This window comes from Pundamilia nyererei, unplaced genomic scaffold (genome assembly GCF_000239375.1).
Source record: "Pundamilia nyererei isolate P.nyererei 1_Seehausen unplaced genomic scaffold, PunNye1.0 scaffold00243, whole genome shotgun sequence".
In the NCBI taxonomy this organism is placed as follows: domain Eukaryota; kingdom Metazoa; phylum Chordata; class Actinopteri; order Cichliformes; family Cichlidae; genus Pundamilia; species Pundamilia nyererei.
In genome coordinates this window covers 762,088-775,877 of record NW_005187644.1, presented here as the reverse complement: position 1 = coordinate 775,877, position 13,790 = coordinate 762,088, and the positions used below count along the sequence as shown (strand labels likewise).

General features: G+C 38.8%; 1 protein-coding gene across 1 annotated transcript in view; it reads right to left on the bottom strand.

Moving 5' to 3' along the window:
• Nucleotides 1–2,572: 2,572 nt before the first annotated feature.
• nf1a (neurofibromin 1a) overlaps nt 2,573–13,790 on the bottom strand; it is a 133,727-nt gene continuing 122,509 nt past the window's right edge. Inside the window, exons 51-57 of the mRNA XM_013914980.1 lie at nt 13,603–13,725; nt 13,373–13,491; nt 13,187–13,287; nt 12,387–12,529; nt 12,109–12,155; nt 8,523–8,739; nt 2,573–6,898 (exon numbers count right to left, since the gene is read on the bottom strand). Of these exons, the coding sequence (XP_013770434.1) occupies nt 6,756–6,898; nt 8,523–8,739; nt 12,109–12,155; nt 12,387–12,529; nt 13,187–13,287; nt 13,373–13,491; nt 13,603–13,725 (893 nt within the window). The 3' untranslated portion in view covers nt 2,573–6,755. The remainder of the gene's footprint in view (nt 6,899–8,522; nt 8,740–12,108; nt 12,156–12,386; nt 12,530–13,186; nt 13,288–13,372; nt 13,492–13,602; nt 13,726–13,790) is intronic.

The following is a 13,790-nucleotide window of genomic DNA, read 5'->3' as shown; positions in this document are numbered from 1 at the left end:
ACATTAACCTCTTAAGACCTGGCATCCACATATGTGGACATCCCATTTTGGGTTATATAGACCAAAATACTCAATTTTGCTCTACAAGGGCCTGATATCCACTTACAAGGACATTATACTGCTACTGTTCTATCGAAATTTTAAACGAATATCCTCATATGTGGCTCTCATTTTTCTTAGAAACAAAAATCAGGTAAAAAAAATCTGGTAATTCTTTGTTTTTACATTCACTGGTTCCCAATATGCCCAAATATCAAAGAGAAATGAAAAATGCATGCCGTGGAAGAGTTCAGGTCTTAGGAGGTTAAAAACTATGAGTTTTTGTTAAAGGGTGTGAAACTGGCAGCTTTGGCAAATTTCAATATTTTCACATGAAGCTCGTAATTGCTCCACAGGCATGAGAAGATCTAGCTCATCTTGATTACCAGAGTGAAGAAACACAAGGAGAGGGGACCCCCATATCCTCCACAGAGCTAGTGGGGACAACAACATGGACCCATCAATCATCACACAGGATGGAGGAGGACAGCAATAGCTGGCTGACCTGGTTTACTTCATCTGAGGGCTTAAGAAATGATTGCTCCAGAGGTGTGGGTCGTCCCAGGGTTAACCCTGAAGTTGCCTGGACCAGCCAAAATCCTGCTTTGTAGTAGATGCCTCTGGTCAGCTGGAGCCTTTCTCAGCAGTTTGCCGTTGGATCTCTTTGCGCCTCGTTGGCTCTGGCTTCCTCCATGCTGGTCATTCTAAAACTGTATGTGGTTCAGAGCAAACCAGCTTTTGTGGTTAAAACTGGAATGCGAGTTTGTATTTTAACCAACTGACTTATTTTACTTTTGGTTTTGCAATTAATGAAATGTAACTTCACAAACACAAGAAATCAGTTGTATGCTGGTTTATAGCAGACAGGTATAAAGTAGTAATCTGTTTTAGGTACCAAATTTATAGTGAAGACCAGAAGTATTAAAATATTAAATTACAAATTTGGAAACAGAACTGTAAAAGAAACAAAATTATGCTCTGATTTTTTTTATTTTTTATTTTTACAATTTATAAAAAATAGATTGAATTGGCTAATAATATCGTCTTATTGTCTGTGCCAGTGGATATATGGAAAAACATAACTGAATTACTTTGACGATGAAGATAAAATAAGTAATATATATATTCTCCGGTGTCTTTATTTATAATGACCAAGTGTAATTCACAGAAGAAAAAAGGTATATGTTTCATACCAAAGATTTTGGTGTCACAACTCAGTTAAATCTGAACAACAATCTTCATGTCATTTATAGATTGCCTGTAGTCCACTGTCTACATCATTTAGTGTATGTTTGTAGGAACTTTGACTCCACCCTTGTAGGTGGACCTATGCTGCAGAAGATAGTATGAAGATATGAGATATTCACCTGAAACAGACCTACGAGCACTTTCTTTTAGAAACTTAATTTTACATTGTTGCTAAGATGTATTTACTAAAAATGTCACACAAATTCATAATTTTGAAGAGTAAACCATTTTATTACTAACACTGGAGTAGTTAAATTTGTTTATTATTATACAGAAACTAACTGTTTTACAAAAACAAAATGATACAATGTCACACATATGTACAGTATAGTAAATATACCATCTCAAATTGTACACAAAGTATTTACAATTCCACACATACTGCATTAAAAACAAAACTCCGGCTAATACTCTACAGACATTGAATTTTGCATAACATCAAATAAAACATGCCGCATTTTGAGGTTTTTCATCTTTACAAACCCATGACCATTTTTAAATTAGTGCAAGTTAACCACTTGTGTCAGAGGTTATGGATATATATTTTTAATAGTTTCATTCACACAAGTCAAACTAAAACCTGGAAATAATGGAAACCCGTTGCCTTGTTCCTCAAATACAGCTGACCTTCAGATGTTTCCTGATTGTGTTTGGTTAAAGGTATAGTAGCTGATTCTTTGACCGGATGGCTGTGGACATAGTTCTGTAGTATATCTTTAACAACAGTTCACTTGTGAGGAGTGGTGAGCAGACTTACTCGTGAGATGTTTCAATGCAATTCTGACACTGAACTCTAAAGAAATATGTCCCTTAACAGCATCAGTGACTGTATGATCCACATCTCATGAGTTTCTCATTGAGTTTTAACAAATTGAAGGGTCAAAAGAAAAAGAAGAGAGAAAACTTGATGCTGCATTTTGATCTTAGAGGAGGCCTAGTTACATAATCTCAGTGACTGCAGTGTGGCTCTAGAAAATATTTGGGAAAATCTGATGTCAAATAAGATTTTAACACATCACACTCGTGGTATCTGTTCAGTATCATCAGTAGCTTCGAGGTCTGGAGATGCTTCAAATGATAGGAAGGGCTTTTTTTTTTAGCAGTTATACAGCTGTGAGTCATACCACCAACACTTTCTAATGCCAGGATTAGAGACAAAATATTACATGACATCACATTTGATGTTTTTTTTTTGTTTTGTTTCTTTTTTAAATTCCCATTATTAAATTCACATTGGATGACAATCAATCTGACAGAATGGTTACCTTTTTTTTTTTTTACCTCATAATACAACTTCTACAACCAACAGTAATACAGAGTGCACTAACAGCCCATCTTTGACAGTCTCTAGTTTCACATCTGCCTGTGACCTGGAAATCCATCTCTGCATGAAAGTTGCAGTTCTCAGATGAATGATGGCGTGATTTAACTATACACATCCAGTGTATAAAAAATTGCATCCATACATTCTCGTCACGTCAGTGTGAATTTTTTTTTTTATAAACACTGACGTTCATGTTCATTGTAGACAGGTGCTGTGGTGACTCATTTCTCCTTGCATTTGCGCCGCCACCACTCATGTTTTGGGTGTAAGGGGCTAAGACTATAGGAGAGGATTTACACACTGGAAATGAGAAAAGTGGATGAGGGAGCTAGGGTCAGACAACACTTTTCTTGTTCCCAGCAGCCACTTCCTTTTAAATCCATCCTAATGACATCTCACAAATCATGAAAGGCACCATGCTACGATTCGTCAGGAAGCAATATTGATGGATCCAATTATACGTCTCTGTCAAACTAAGGCAAAACATTTTGGTCTCTATTACCATCTATTCTGACAGAATGAGTATTTCGGATGGACAAATTGTGTAGCCTGAAGTTGACATAGAAGAACTGTCAAGTGTCCAGAGTTACCTGCATTTTCAGCACTCTGACCAGAAAGCTGCAAGACTGAAGCCCACTGGAACATTCAGAAATGTTTTTTTCCTCCAGGCCCTTTCAGATTGTACATCAATGGAACTCTTTGGGCATTTATTAACTTCTGGTACTTTAAAACTATGTTAGGACTTCAGCAATACATATTTCTTGTTTGAATTTGACTCTTTGATTTTATACAAGAAAATCTGTTAGCGATGGCCTCATGGAGGCCAACATAAGAAGTCACGTTTCATGTGTTCATTTATTTAACTAAACATCCTTCATTAAAGGATTTCTCTATCTCCTTTATGACAAATCTCATGATATACTGACTGAAAGAGCTACATGCACAGTAGAAAATAACATCCTGTCAGACCACTACAAGACAAGGAAAGAAATCTGTTGCGACCGATTCACAGATGTATCAACAAATGACATTAATCTTTAAAAAATATGTTTAAAATAAATTCATAGTTGTTCAACAATACTCAACTCTTTTTATGCATAGATTAAAGTGTTTTGACTAACTGCACAGATCCAGGACACAGTGTCACTACAAATTTTGTGATCACTTCCAAAGCAAGTCATTTTCTCAAAACAGCTACAGGTTCCAACATCCAGATCAGCCTGCAAGGCAGGTCAAGTAATCTATACTGACCGTCGTGACTGCTCGTGTTGTCAGAGGTTTATTGTTATTGTGAAGAGTAATAATAATAATAATGGAAAGACAATAACGATAGCAATGACTGGCAGTTTAAAAAACCCAATAATGAAAGAGCCAATAATTTTTAATGATTTAATTTTAATTGTGAACAATTTTCGGAGTATTGTGACCAACATATGTAGTGAGTGGAACAGTGTGAGTGTAAAAGTAAACCATTCCGGTTTCTTATACTTTGACACCATTGCACGTAGAGACGTGTTGGGTTGTACTGCAGATTTGTTTTGTTATCTCACTTTCTATTACCACATGCAGGCTGCCCTGAAAGTTAGAACTGCAGTACAGCATCTAAAACACAACAGCATGCTTTGAAAACAGTCAGCAGTGATGCACAGTTCCCGTGATATGTAGTAAATGAGCTGAAACACAATTCTTGTTATGTCGACCGTTCTAAAGCCACACAGATGAAAAGCATTTACTACCACGTACTTCCCCCAAAGAATCTGCTCAGTCTCTGCAAGTGAAGACCTGTCATCTCTATGATCATGCGGACTGGGAGCTCTGGAATTACTTTAAAGGACTGAAACCCAAACCACATTTTATTTCACCATTTTTCAGTAATGCTAGAAAACCATACCAAATGGAGCGGGGTATGATGCCCATTTCTTTCTGAATACCTGATCTTTTTTGTGGGCAGCTACATATAAAGTAAATGTCCAGCACTGTCAGTTGCCACTATAGTCAGTCACTTTGTCACCCTCTTTGATCAAACATTTTGTTCTCAGAAAAGGTCAAAGGAGCTATAGAAATGAACCATAAGTCACAGTCTTAGTGCTTTGTTCTGCTCTGTGACCTATTGTTTTGGGTAATTTTGTAGAAAATTGTCTAATTTTACACTTTTTGGTACTGCTGTGAGCTATCAGGCGTATATAAAGATAACATGACACCTACATCTTGGAAACAGGTGCTTCTGACACTGTTGACATAATTCAGAACCAGTTTCTGTCCAGTAGATGGGATTCAGACATGGTTTTAAGGGCCGGGCAGATGGACGATTACTTAATACTCCATCTTAGCAAAGACATCTGGGGATAAAGCAGCTGATGGCTATAATCACAATTTTAAAAAAAAAAGTCTGTTTTAGGCTTATTTTCAAAATCAATGTTTATAAGAACATGAAAAGTAAACACGAATATTATTATTTCAATACTGGTAATGTTTGCTGATAAAACAAAGTGTTTGTCAATAAAATACATTTATTTTGAAAATCATCCTGAATAATAAAGGTAATGAGTTTCTGTGAGTAAAGCTAATATTTAGTAATAATTTTGTTATGAAAATGATGATTGCACAGCAAAGATCACTGAAAGCCCAAAACAGCAGAGGCTCAGGACGTGAGCTACGGCTCGTTTATGAGCCAAGTAGAAGGCAAGACTCTGGCTGCATGACAGTGACGAGTTTTTTGATTTTCACTTTCGTACAGAAGGGAACAGTGGTGACTTTAGTCAGATTTAAAAACAGAAGAGCACAGTCAACTCCTCTAACAGACGAAGCTGCTTACTGGTTGGACTTTCCTTTCAAGGATCCAGCTCAGACTGCCGAGATGAAACACACCTAGACACCACTATGAGTTAAATCTCTATTTGAACAAGTAACTCAGAAGTTGGCCACATATTGCACCAAGCTGACAGTAATGTGTTCTTCCGGTTTGTGTGAAGGAAAAAAAAAAAAAAGGTAGAGGTTGACAAAGTTTGAGAGTTGAGGATTATTGCCTATTACTCAATTTTCGTGGTCCATGTGTAAACAAATTTAATGCTATGCTGCTAAAAAAAATACAGTTCATAATAAAATATCAACAAAAAACACGAGGACAGAAAAACCAAACAAACCCGAAAGCTCGCAGCTATTTACAGATGCATTTTCTCTAGTGTTTTGCAATCTTCATGTTGAAAGACAGTTTATGGAAAGTAAATAGATGATTCGTGTACTATGATCTACTTGTACAAGATAAATATTTTCAGGCAGCAGGGTATATTGATGATTGTATATTTGATGATCATTGGAGGCCTGTCGTGACATAGCTTGGTGAACTTGTGAAGATATGGATGGCTCGCCTCCAAGATTAGTACCTGGTCTTTGTCCCCAGCAAGATTTAAATTTTACTTTACAAATTGTACACATTGAAAAACCCTGACAAAGGCACACCATGGAGAAAACATCCACATCTAAATTAGAACTAAGGACTAGTTATACATAATCTATGTAACATATGTACAGTACTGGGAGAGGGGAGCTGAGATGTCCAGAGAAGAGGTCTTTTCTCGCAGACACACCCAATCACCTATTTACTGTTGTCGTTTGGTCCATCTCACTGACACTGGAATATTTAGTCTGGAGGAAGGCCAAGGGACTTGCCTGAAGTCAGAGACTTCCTGTTTGGACTGTGCCAACCGAGACACATCACAGTCGACATCCAAATCCATTCACACCGTTTTCCCTTCAGTGTTTTCCACTTAAAGTGTGGCTTCCCTCACTGCAGGACAGTTAAAGTGTTTCCAAACACTGTCCCTATGAAGAGAAGGAGCCTGTCTGACACCATGTACTCTCTAAATTTAAAGATTTGAGAAAAGAAAGAGAGAAAGAAAACAATTATAATGATAAAAAAATTATAAAATAAATAAAAATCAAGCAGCAGAATTCAAGTTTGCCCTTGCTAATATTCCTCCTTGTTACGAAACACACGATCACCTGTTCTGCCAAAGCAACAACCGTGAAGGAGGAACTAAAGAGTAAATGTGGAGTGCAGCATGAGGCCTGGCAGGCCTGGGACAGGTGGAGAGGGGGAGAAAGAAAGTATATGTGTGACGGGGCAGCTGTCTTCTCTGGTCGATCAGACAATCTTCTTGATGCTGGGTCTCTTGAAGCTGCCAGCACTGCGCTGCTTCTGGACCTGACTGGCTGAACCATGGCGAGTACGACCTCCACTGGACAAAGCTGAGCTGGGGGACAACTGGACATTCTCCTTATCTACACCTGGAGGAACACAGGGATGACAGGCTTTAAAGGCATTCCCTTCGTCTGGGATTGTTTTCTCGACCATTTCATTTTTCTTAAAATCTCTTTAGATTATATTGTTATTGAGACCAACCACATGTTTCTAATCTTGGGAAATTATCTAATTAAAACATTTACAAGTCTGATGAATGAAAGGTACAGCGAAGAAGACGTGGTGCAGCGGTTAGCACTGTCGCCTCACAGCAAGACGGTCCTGCATCTACATCCAGGGGCCCTCTCTGTGTGGAGCTTGCATGTCGTCTCAGTGTGTGGACTTTATCTCTGGTATTTCGGCTCCCTCCCAGTCCAATTTGCATCTTAGGTTGATGCAAATTGTCAATGAAAACGACTGTCTCTCTATTTAGCCTGTGCCTTATGACTGCTACAATACATGGATTTATGGATGGATGCTAACAGTTTGAGAGTGGTAATTCTTTTGGTTAGGTAGACTTGCAGAGTTTGTAAATGTGTTTTTTTCTAATTAAACAGACTTCAAATAAGCTCTTTGAGTTTCTTTTCCTTTCTATACTGCGTTGCATTTTAACAGAAGTTTTGTTTTTATATGTGACATGTATTCATTGTACAAATAAAGTAAACTGCCACTCACTGTTAATTTCTTAGTAGTCTTAAAATGTCTATATTATATCCTTCAACCTCATAACAAACTGTTGAAGAATCAGGTCAGGACAGTGTCGAAAGGTGTTCTTTGTTACATCCTGCACACAACACAAGGCCCAAGGCAGACCTGTTGTGGAAATAGCTATAAACCATACCTCACAGTGGGTGCTTATTTAAGCTAAGGGTGCTTCCTGGGTTGAGCATGCAGAAGACGGAACCGCCCGCTTATTATGAATTTGCAGCAGCTCGTCTATTCTTAAATAGACGAGCTGCTGATGTTACTGTAGCCTGGTTCTAGAGATAAAGGTGAAAAGGGAAACAATGCAAATTTAGTATTTTTTAACCACACTTCATCAGGGCTGCCAGTGTAGTGGAAGGTTTGGTAGACGTGAGTACTGCGTCAGAGACTTTATTGAGATCTCTTTGATCGCAGGAGTGATCATGTCGTGCAAGTCAGAACATCTAAAACATCACCTCTCCCATCACTGACTACTTTCCTTTAGAAAGTTGTTTTTAGAGCAACTTCAAGTAACATGAACCGTTCTCTTTATGTTTCTGTGAATCTTCTTTGATGATTAATCACTAACAGATTAACTTTTTTGGTTTTACTGTCTGTAACACAAGACACAGACAGACGACTGACATGAGGTAACACTACGCATGTCTCAAAGTCTTCTCTTTGTGCAAAAAAATAATTCTAGTCCAAAAAAATAATTCTCAGCATCTAACCCCCTCGAGATGATTCAAGAAAATTTCCTGGTAAATATTTAACCCTTTACAAGAAATTTCTTTTCAAACAAAAGGAGGTAACGTAGGACAAGAATGTGACCAGCTTTCTCTCTGGACTGTGACTTGGATGAGAACATTTTGATTTGATTTCACTAGATGATGAAGTAAAACATGTAGACGAGGTGAAAAAACAGGAAGCTTTAATACAGAGAGTTAGAGTGACTGTATGCTTTTTGTTGTAGAGAGAGATGGACACCTGGTGAGTGCTGTGAAGTGGCCAGTGAGGTCATCGAGTTTGACAGGTTGAGGTTGGCAGTGATGCTAAGCTGGCTCTGGCTGGTAGGAGGGTAGGGGGAAGTAGGTGTCCTCAGTTGCTCCTCCCCTCGTTCCTCGTCAGCTGCTGGCAGGTAGCTGTCAATCAATGCCTCCAAGAACTTGACAATCAGCTCAGCGTAGTCTGGAATCTGGGTTTGCTGCACAAACAACAAACACAATGAGCAACAGCAGAGTCAGGTAACAAGGTCTAACAGCAGCACAGACGAGGTTCATCCTCAGTCAGTGAAACCCAATGTCGTCTGCATAACAACTGCAACCAAATGCCGAAAGAGCCTAAGAATCTGGCCCGTGTCAACACTTTATCGGGTGGATTTTTCAGATGGGATGGTAACATGCTCTGTTTCACTGGTTATAATTAAAATTATTTAACATTGCTTTACTAATTGCGTCATGAAAACAAACTGTTGGTGGTGTTGACAAAACTGCTGTGCGCATGAGAGGTTTTCTTAATTTAGACATTTGATTACCTCCCATAGACACTTTTTATTTTGAATACTTGCTGGACTCTGGGCTTTCAACAACAACTAATTCTCTTTCTTCAACCTTTCTGTAGCAGATTTCCTGGTGTGCTGAAGAATATTTTTGTGACATGACCCAGTTTTTATCAAGTTTTAACTGTCAGACAGTTGGCCCCTTGACTCTAGAATATACAGAGGAGTTGATGGTCAACAAGGTGGCCAGATGCTGTAATTAATGACAAACATCTCCAATTTGTTCTTGTTTATTCAAAGAAAATGGTTCCAGAAGTCTTGTGGTTTGCTCTGATGTATCTTTACAAACCTAATCAGTGCTGCAATGTTCATTTTAGAGACAAACGGCTTTCTTCTGGAAATCCCTCCAAACCAAGCCACACTGGAGTCTTTCTTTACTTGTACTGTCATAAACATTTAACATGCTACCTGAGGCCTCTGTAGCCTGCCTTTAGGTATTTTGCAGTTTCACTAAGTGCAAACCATTGCATGGTTTGAGTTAAGATTGGCAACTGTTTGAGTCTTTCCACTAATAAATAATAATGCCAAAACTGGATTTCTAAAGGTGCTGACACTTTCTGATGATTGGTTTATCAAGTGCATTTTATTAGCAGCACCTGGCTGCTACTCACACTCTGAATTCTTTTGGAAGGAGTAAGAGTGCACGTATACAGGACTGCATAGAGTTCTTTAAACTTAAGTGCTGTATTAAAAGAAGAATTTGAGGGTGCAAAACATACACAGTCATGCCTCAAAAAAGGCACAGGAGATGCGATGAGCAGAAAGACTCGGATAAACTCAAATACCGATGACTAAAAATAAGTTTTAAGTCTAGTTTTAAAAGACTTAATTGAGAGAGCAGATTTGACCAACCACAGCAAACGTCCGGTCCCCTCTGAGTTTAAAGGTGCTTTCACACCTGATGTGTTTAGTTCATTTAAATTGAACTATGGACTGGTTCTTATATATCGCTTTAAACAACTCATTTACACCCATTTGCACAAGCACTTTTTTCTATGCTCTTTCTACACAAGTGATAAGATGGAACCTGAGGTACACAGCAAAGTGTTGCTGTTGAAGAATAATTTCCAATGATGACAGAGAAAGTTTAATTTTTCAGGTATGAGGTAAAGCGCCCTGAGGCAACTGTTGTTGTGATTGGTCCTGTATAGCAAAATAAAACTGAACTGAACCAGTGTAGTTCTCTGCAGCTGATACCAGCACTAAAGTGCAGGTTGAGGAGGAGGATGGTACAGTCCCCAGAGTAAACTGACAGGAGCACATCATTGTATACTTTTAGCAGGGCAGATTCTGTTGTGGGTAGGGATGGGTATTGATAAGATTTTCACGATTCAGATTCCATTTTCGATTCTGTTTAACGATTCGATTCTTTATCGATTCTTTTTAAAAAAGGAGAACACTAAGGTCGATTAGCTTAGAACTTCGTTTTATATCTTCTCTTTGAACAAGATAGAAATTTAGGAGTAACATGGCCTTACAAACCCAGCAGTGAGATCTTAAGAGTTCCAGCCTACGGCTCTTCAATGGGTGTCACAGGGTCCCCAGGGAAAAAAATTGTAAATGTAAAATAATAAAATAAATATTCTTCTGTAGCAATAACAAAGTATAGCATAAATTATTCTGTAGCAATTACACAAGAATATCCAGTAATGTCCCTGCCTACAATTAAACAAATTCACTTACTGAAAATCATCTGCTGTGGCAAATGGGTGCAAGCCTTTGACCACAAACTGAGTCTCTGCTCGGTGACATTCGTCTATCCTGGCCTGAAAGGAGACGCTACCGATAGACTGCAGCGAGAACTGCCAGCATCTGAGCCAGACTCTGTCTCTCTCATCATGGTCACTAAATGCACAGTAATGGCAGGTTTTGTAATAAGGCAGATCGCGCTAACATAATATGCTCTGTTAGTTGATTATTTACCTGCCGCATTAACGGGAGAGGACGTGCAAACGTTACCGCTGCTGCTGGGCTGAGATTCACGAGTCTGGAGCGAATTAAAAACACGACATTCATTTAAGGTCATCGTGTGTTTTGTGAGCAAATGCTTTTGCATATTCGTAGTGTTTCCTCTCTTAAATGAAATATCTACTTTGCAAGTATTGCAAGTTGCCCTGTTGTCATCCGTTCTCGTAAAGTATAACTTTTGAGCGTTTGAGCCGCCGTGTTTCCTGCCAGGTAAATGACGCTCCGCAACGTGGTGACGTCATTCGGGGCGACTGGAATCGATAAGGGAATCGTTTACAAAAATGGCAAAAAATTCCAAGGAATTGAAACAGTGGGAACCGGTTCTCAACAAGAACCGGGTTTTGATACCCATCCCTAGTTGTGGGCCCTGAAACCCGACTGAAACATTTCAAAAATGTTATGCAGTAAATATGGAAGAAATTGATGGAGAAGGACAATAAAACACTTTCTGTGTGTGTTTTTGAGTGATAGAGTCTGTTAGATAGAAATAGAGCATTCATACGGCCCCTGAACATCTTTCTGTATAAACTTACGTTTTGTAAGCATATGTTCTCCCAGGATCTTAAACTGGTATGTCAAAACTAAAAAAAACATTCCAGTCACCCTCAGAAAAGAGTAGAAGTGTAAACATTAGGATTCCATGCTGAACCATTCAATATCAATATATCAAAATGGGCAACGTTTAAAAATAAAATTAAAAAACATAAGAAAATAAATAAATATTCAGTCAATTAGTCATTTAGTCAGCATTGTCAATGCAATTCAGGAGTCTGTATTATTGAGTTCTGGGTTTTGCTAGTTTTCCGAAGCGGCATAATCCAATATCAACATGAAAGCAGACCACAGATCATTTTCAGCCTCTCTGCTACTTTTTGGTATTTATGTATGTGCTTCCAAGAGTTGATGCTTCATATTTCAACACACCAACTGACAACCTGGTTGTAGATCTGCTGTGTACTTCCTTAGTAAGCTGAAATTCTACTGCAAGGCAGCTGAAGTGGCCCAAGTGAAAATAACTAACTGACAAGAGGAAAATGTTATTTGTACCTTAGAGAAGGGTCCAGCAAACCTCCAAAGTCCATTAAAGCCAAAGCCTGTGAATTGAGAGAAAGGAAGAGAAGGGAATGAAAGTAGTGAAACATCTTCATAAAGTTAAAGACGTCCAATTGTCTTCTTTTTTCTTTAGCTTCTAAGAACGGGGGAAGACAACTCAGTGAATAAATATCTACAAGCTTCTATCCATTTTCAGTACCTGTCAGCATCAGGTGACATAACTAAGTGCAAAACTAGGAAGGCTGGCATGTAGAGCTTGTAAATCAATTTACTTTGTAAATAGGAAGGTTGGTACTGGGGGGGTGACTCCTCATGGTACACCACACTCTGGACAATGCCGTGGACAGGGTTCAGGAGATTGATATCCTGGCACATGGATAGCACAGTGTTGATCTTGGAGTCCAGTAGATTGTGGCTGAGAGGGTGAACAGAGAAAACAATATTGGGGCACATGGTTATGCGGTTATACAAGTTAGCCTTTTAAAAAGCTCAAGGGTTTTACTGCTAATTGAAAGTATCGAGGTACATTTTCACAATTACCACAAAGAGTGTAAAAATGAGAAAAAATTTCCAGCATTATAAAATCTTAGTGAAGCGAACACCTATAGTAGAGTTCGTCTGTTCTGATGTAGGATATATTTGTTAAAACCAACATTTTAACTGAAAATATTGGTTAGAAGGCGCTGATAACCATTCAGATAAAAGACTGAGCAAGCTGCATCCTATATGGAACAATGGCTCTTTAATGAGTCTGGGGGTGGATTGGCAAAGTATTGGATTGGAAAGCTTCCCTATCTAAGAGCAAAATGAAGCCTGGCCTACCACTACAGAAAATCAACCATTGTCCAAAAATATCCCAGGATAATTTCACCTAATCTGAACAAGAACAGAAGACTGGCAGCAGCCATTTGATCCTGTCTGCTTATATTGGGTCCCAGTTATAACCATGAAGACTTTACCTTTATACTCAAATAATATCTGAAAAATTCAAAGGTCACATTTTTCAGGTCAAACAAACAAACAAAAAAAGTAAACCTCAAGATAACCAGGACTAGACATGTTCATTACTTACACAACTGGAAAAACCTTTGGGAAGACAACACTAGCTTCAGCTAAATACTCATACAGAATCCGCTGGTCAAAGTCATCAGTGGTGTATTTGACCTGGGTGGCCTGAAAAACAACAACAAGAGTGAAAAGTGAACATGAACTGAAAGGTAACAGCATATAAAGTAAGCTGTATGGTGTGTTTCCTCACCAGCACAGTGAGCAGCAGAGCCTGGATCTTTGGGTCGGTAAGCACCTCCTCGTCCAGCAGAACATTGGACTCTGATACAGACACCTTGCGAAGGTGAGAGTTTCCAATTCTCTGTGTCTCTGTAATTACAACAATCAGGTATCACATAGAATATGTCCTTGAACAAACTTCAGAATCATATCAAACATAGAAGGATGTGCTAGGATCAATACCTTGTGCTATACTCTCACCTATCTCATAGTCGTTCTCTGCTACACGCCTCATCTTTGGAGGGGTAGTCATGCCTGACTCCATTTCTGGTCTCTTTGGTGCTTTGGAGTCTGATATGAGATGATCAAAGCTCTTCCGGGTGCCTAGCCAACACACACACACACACACACACACACACACACACACACACACACACACACACACACAC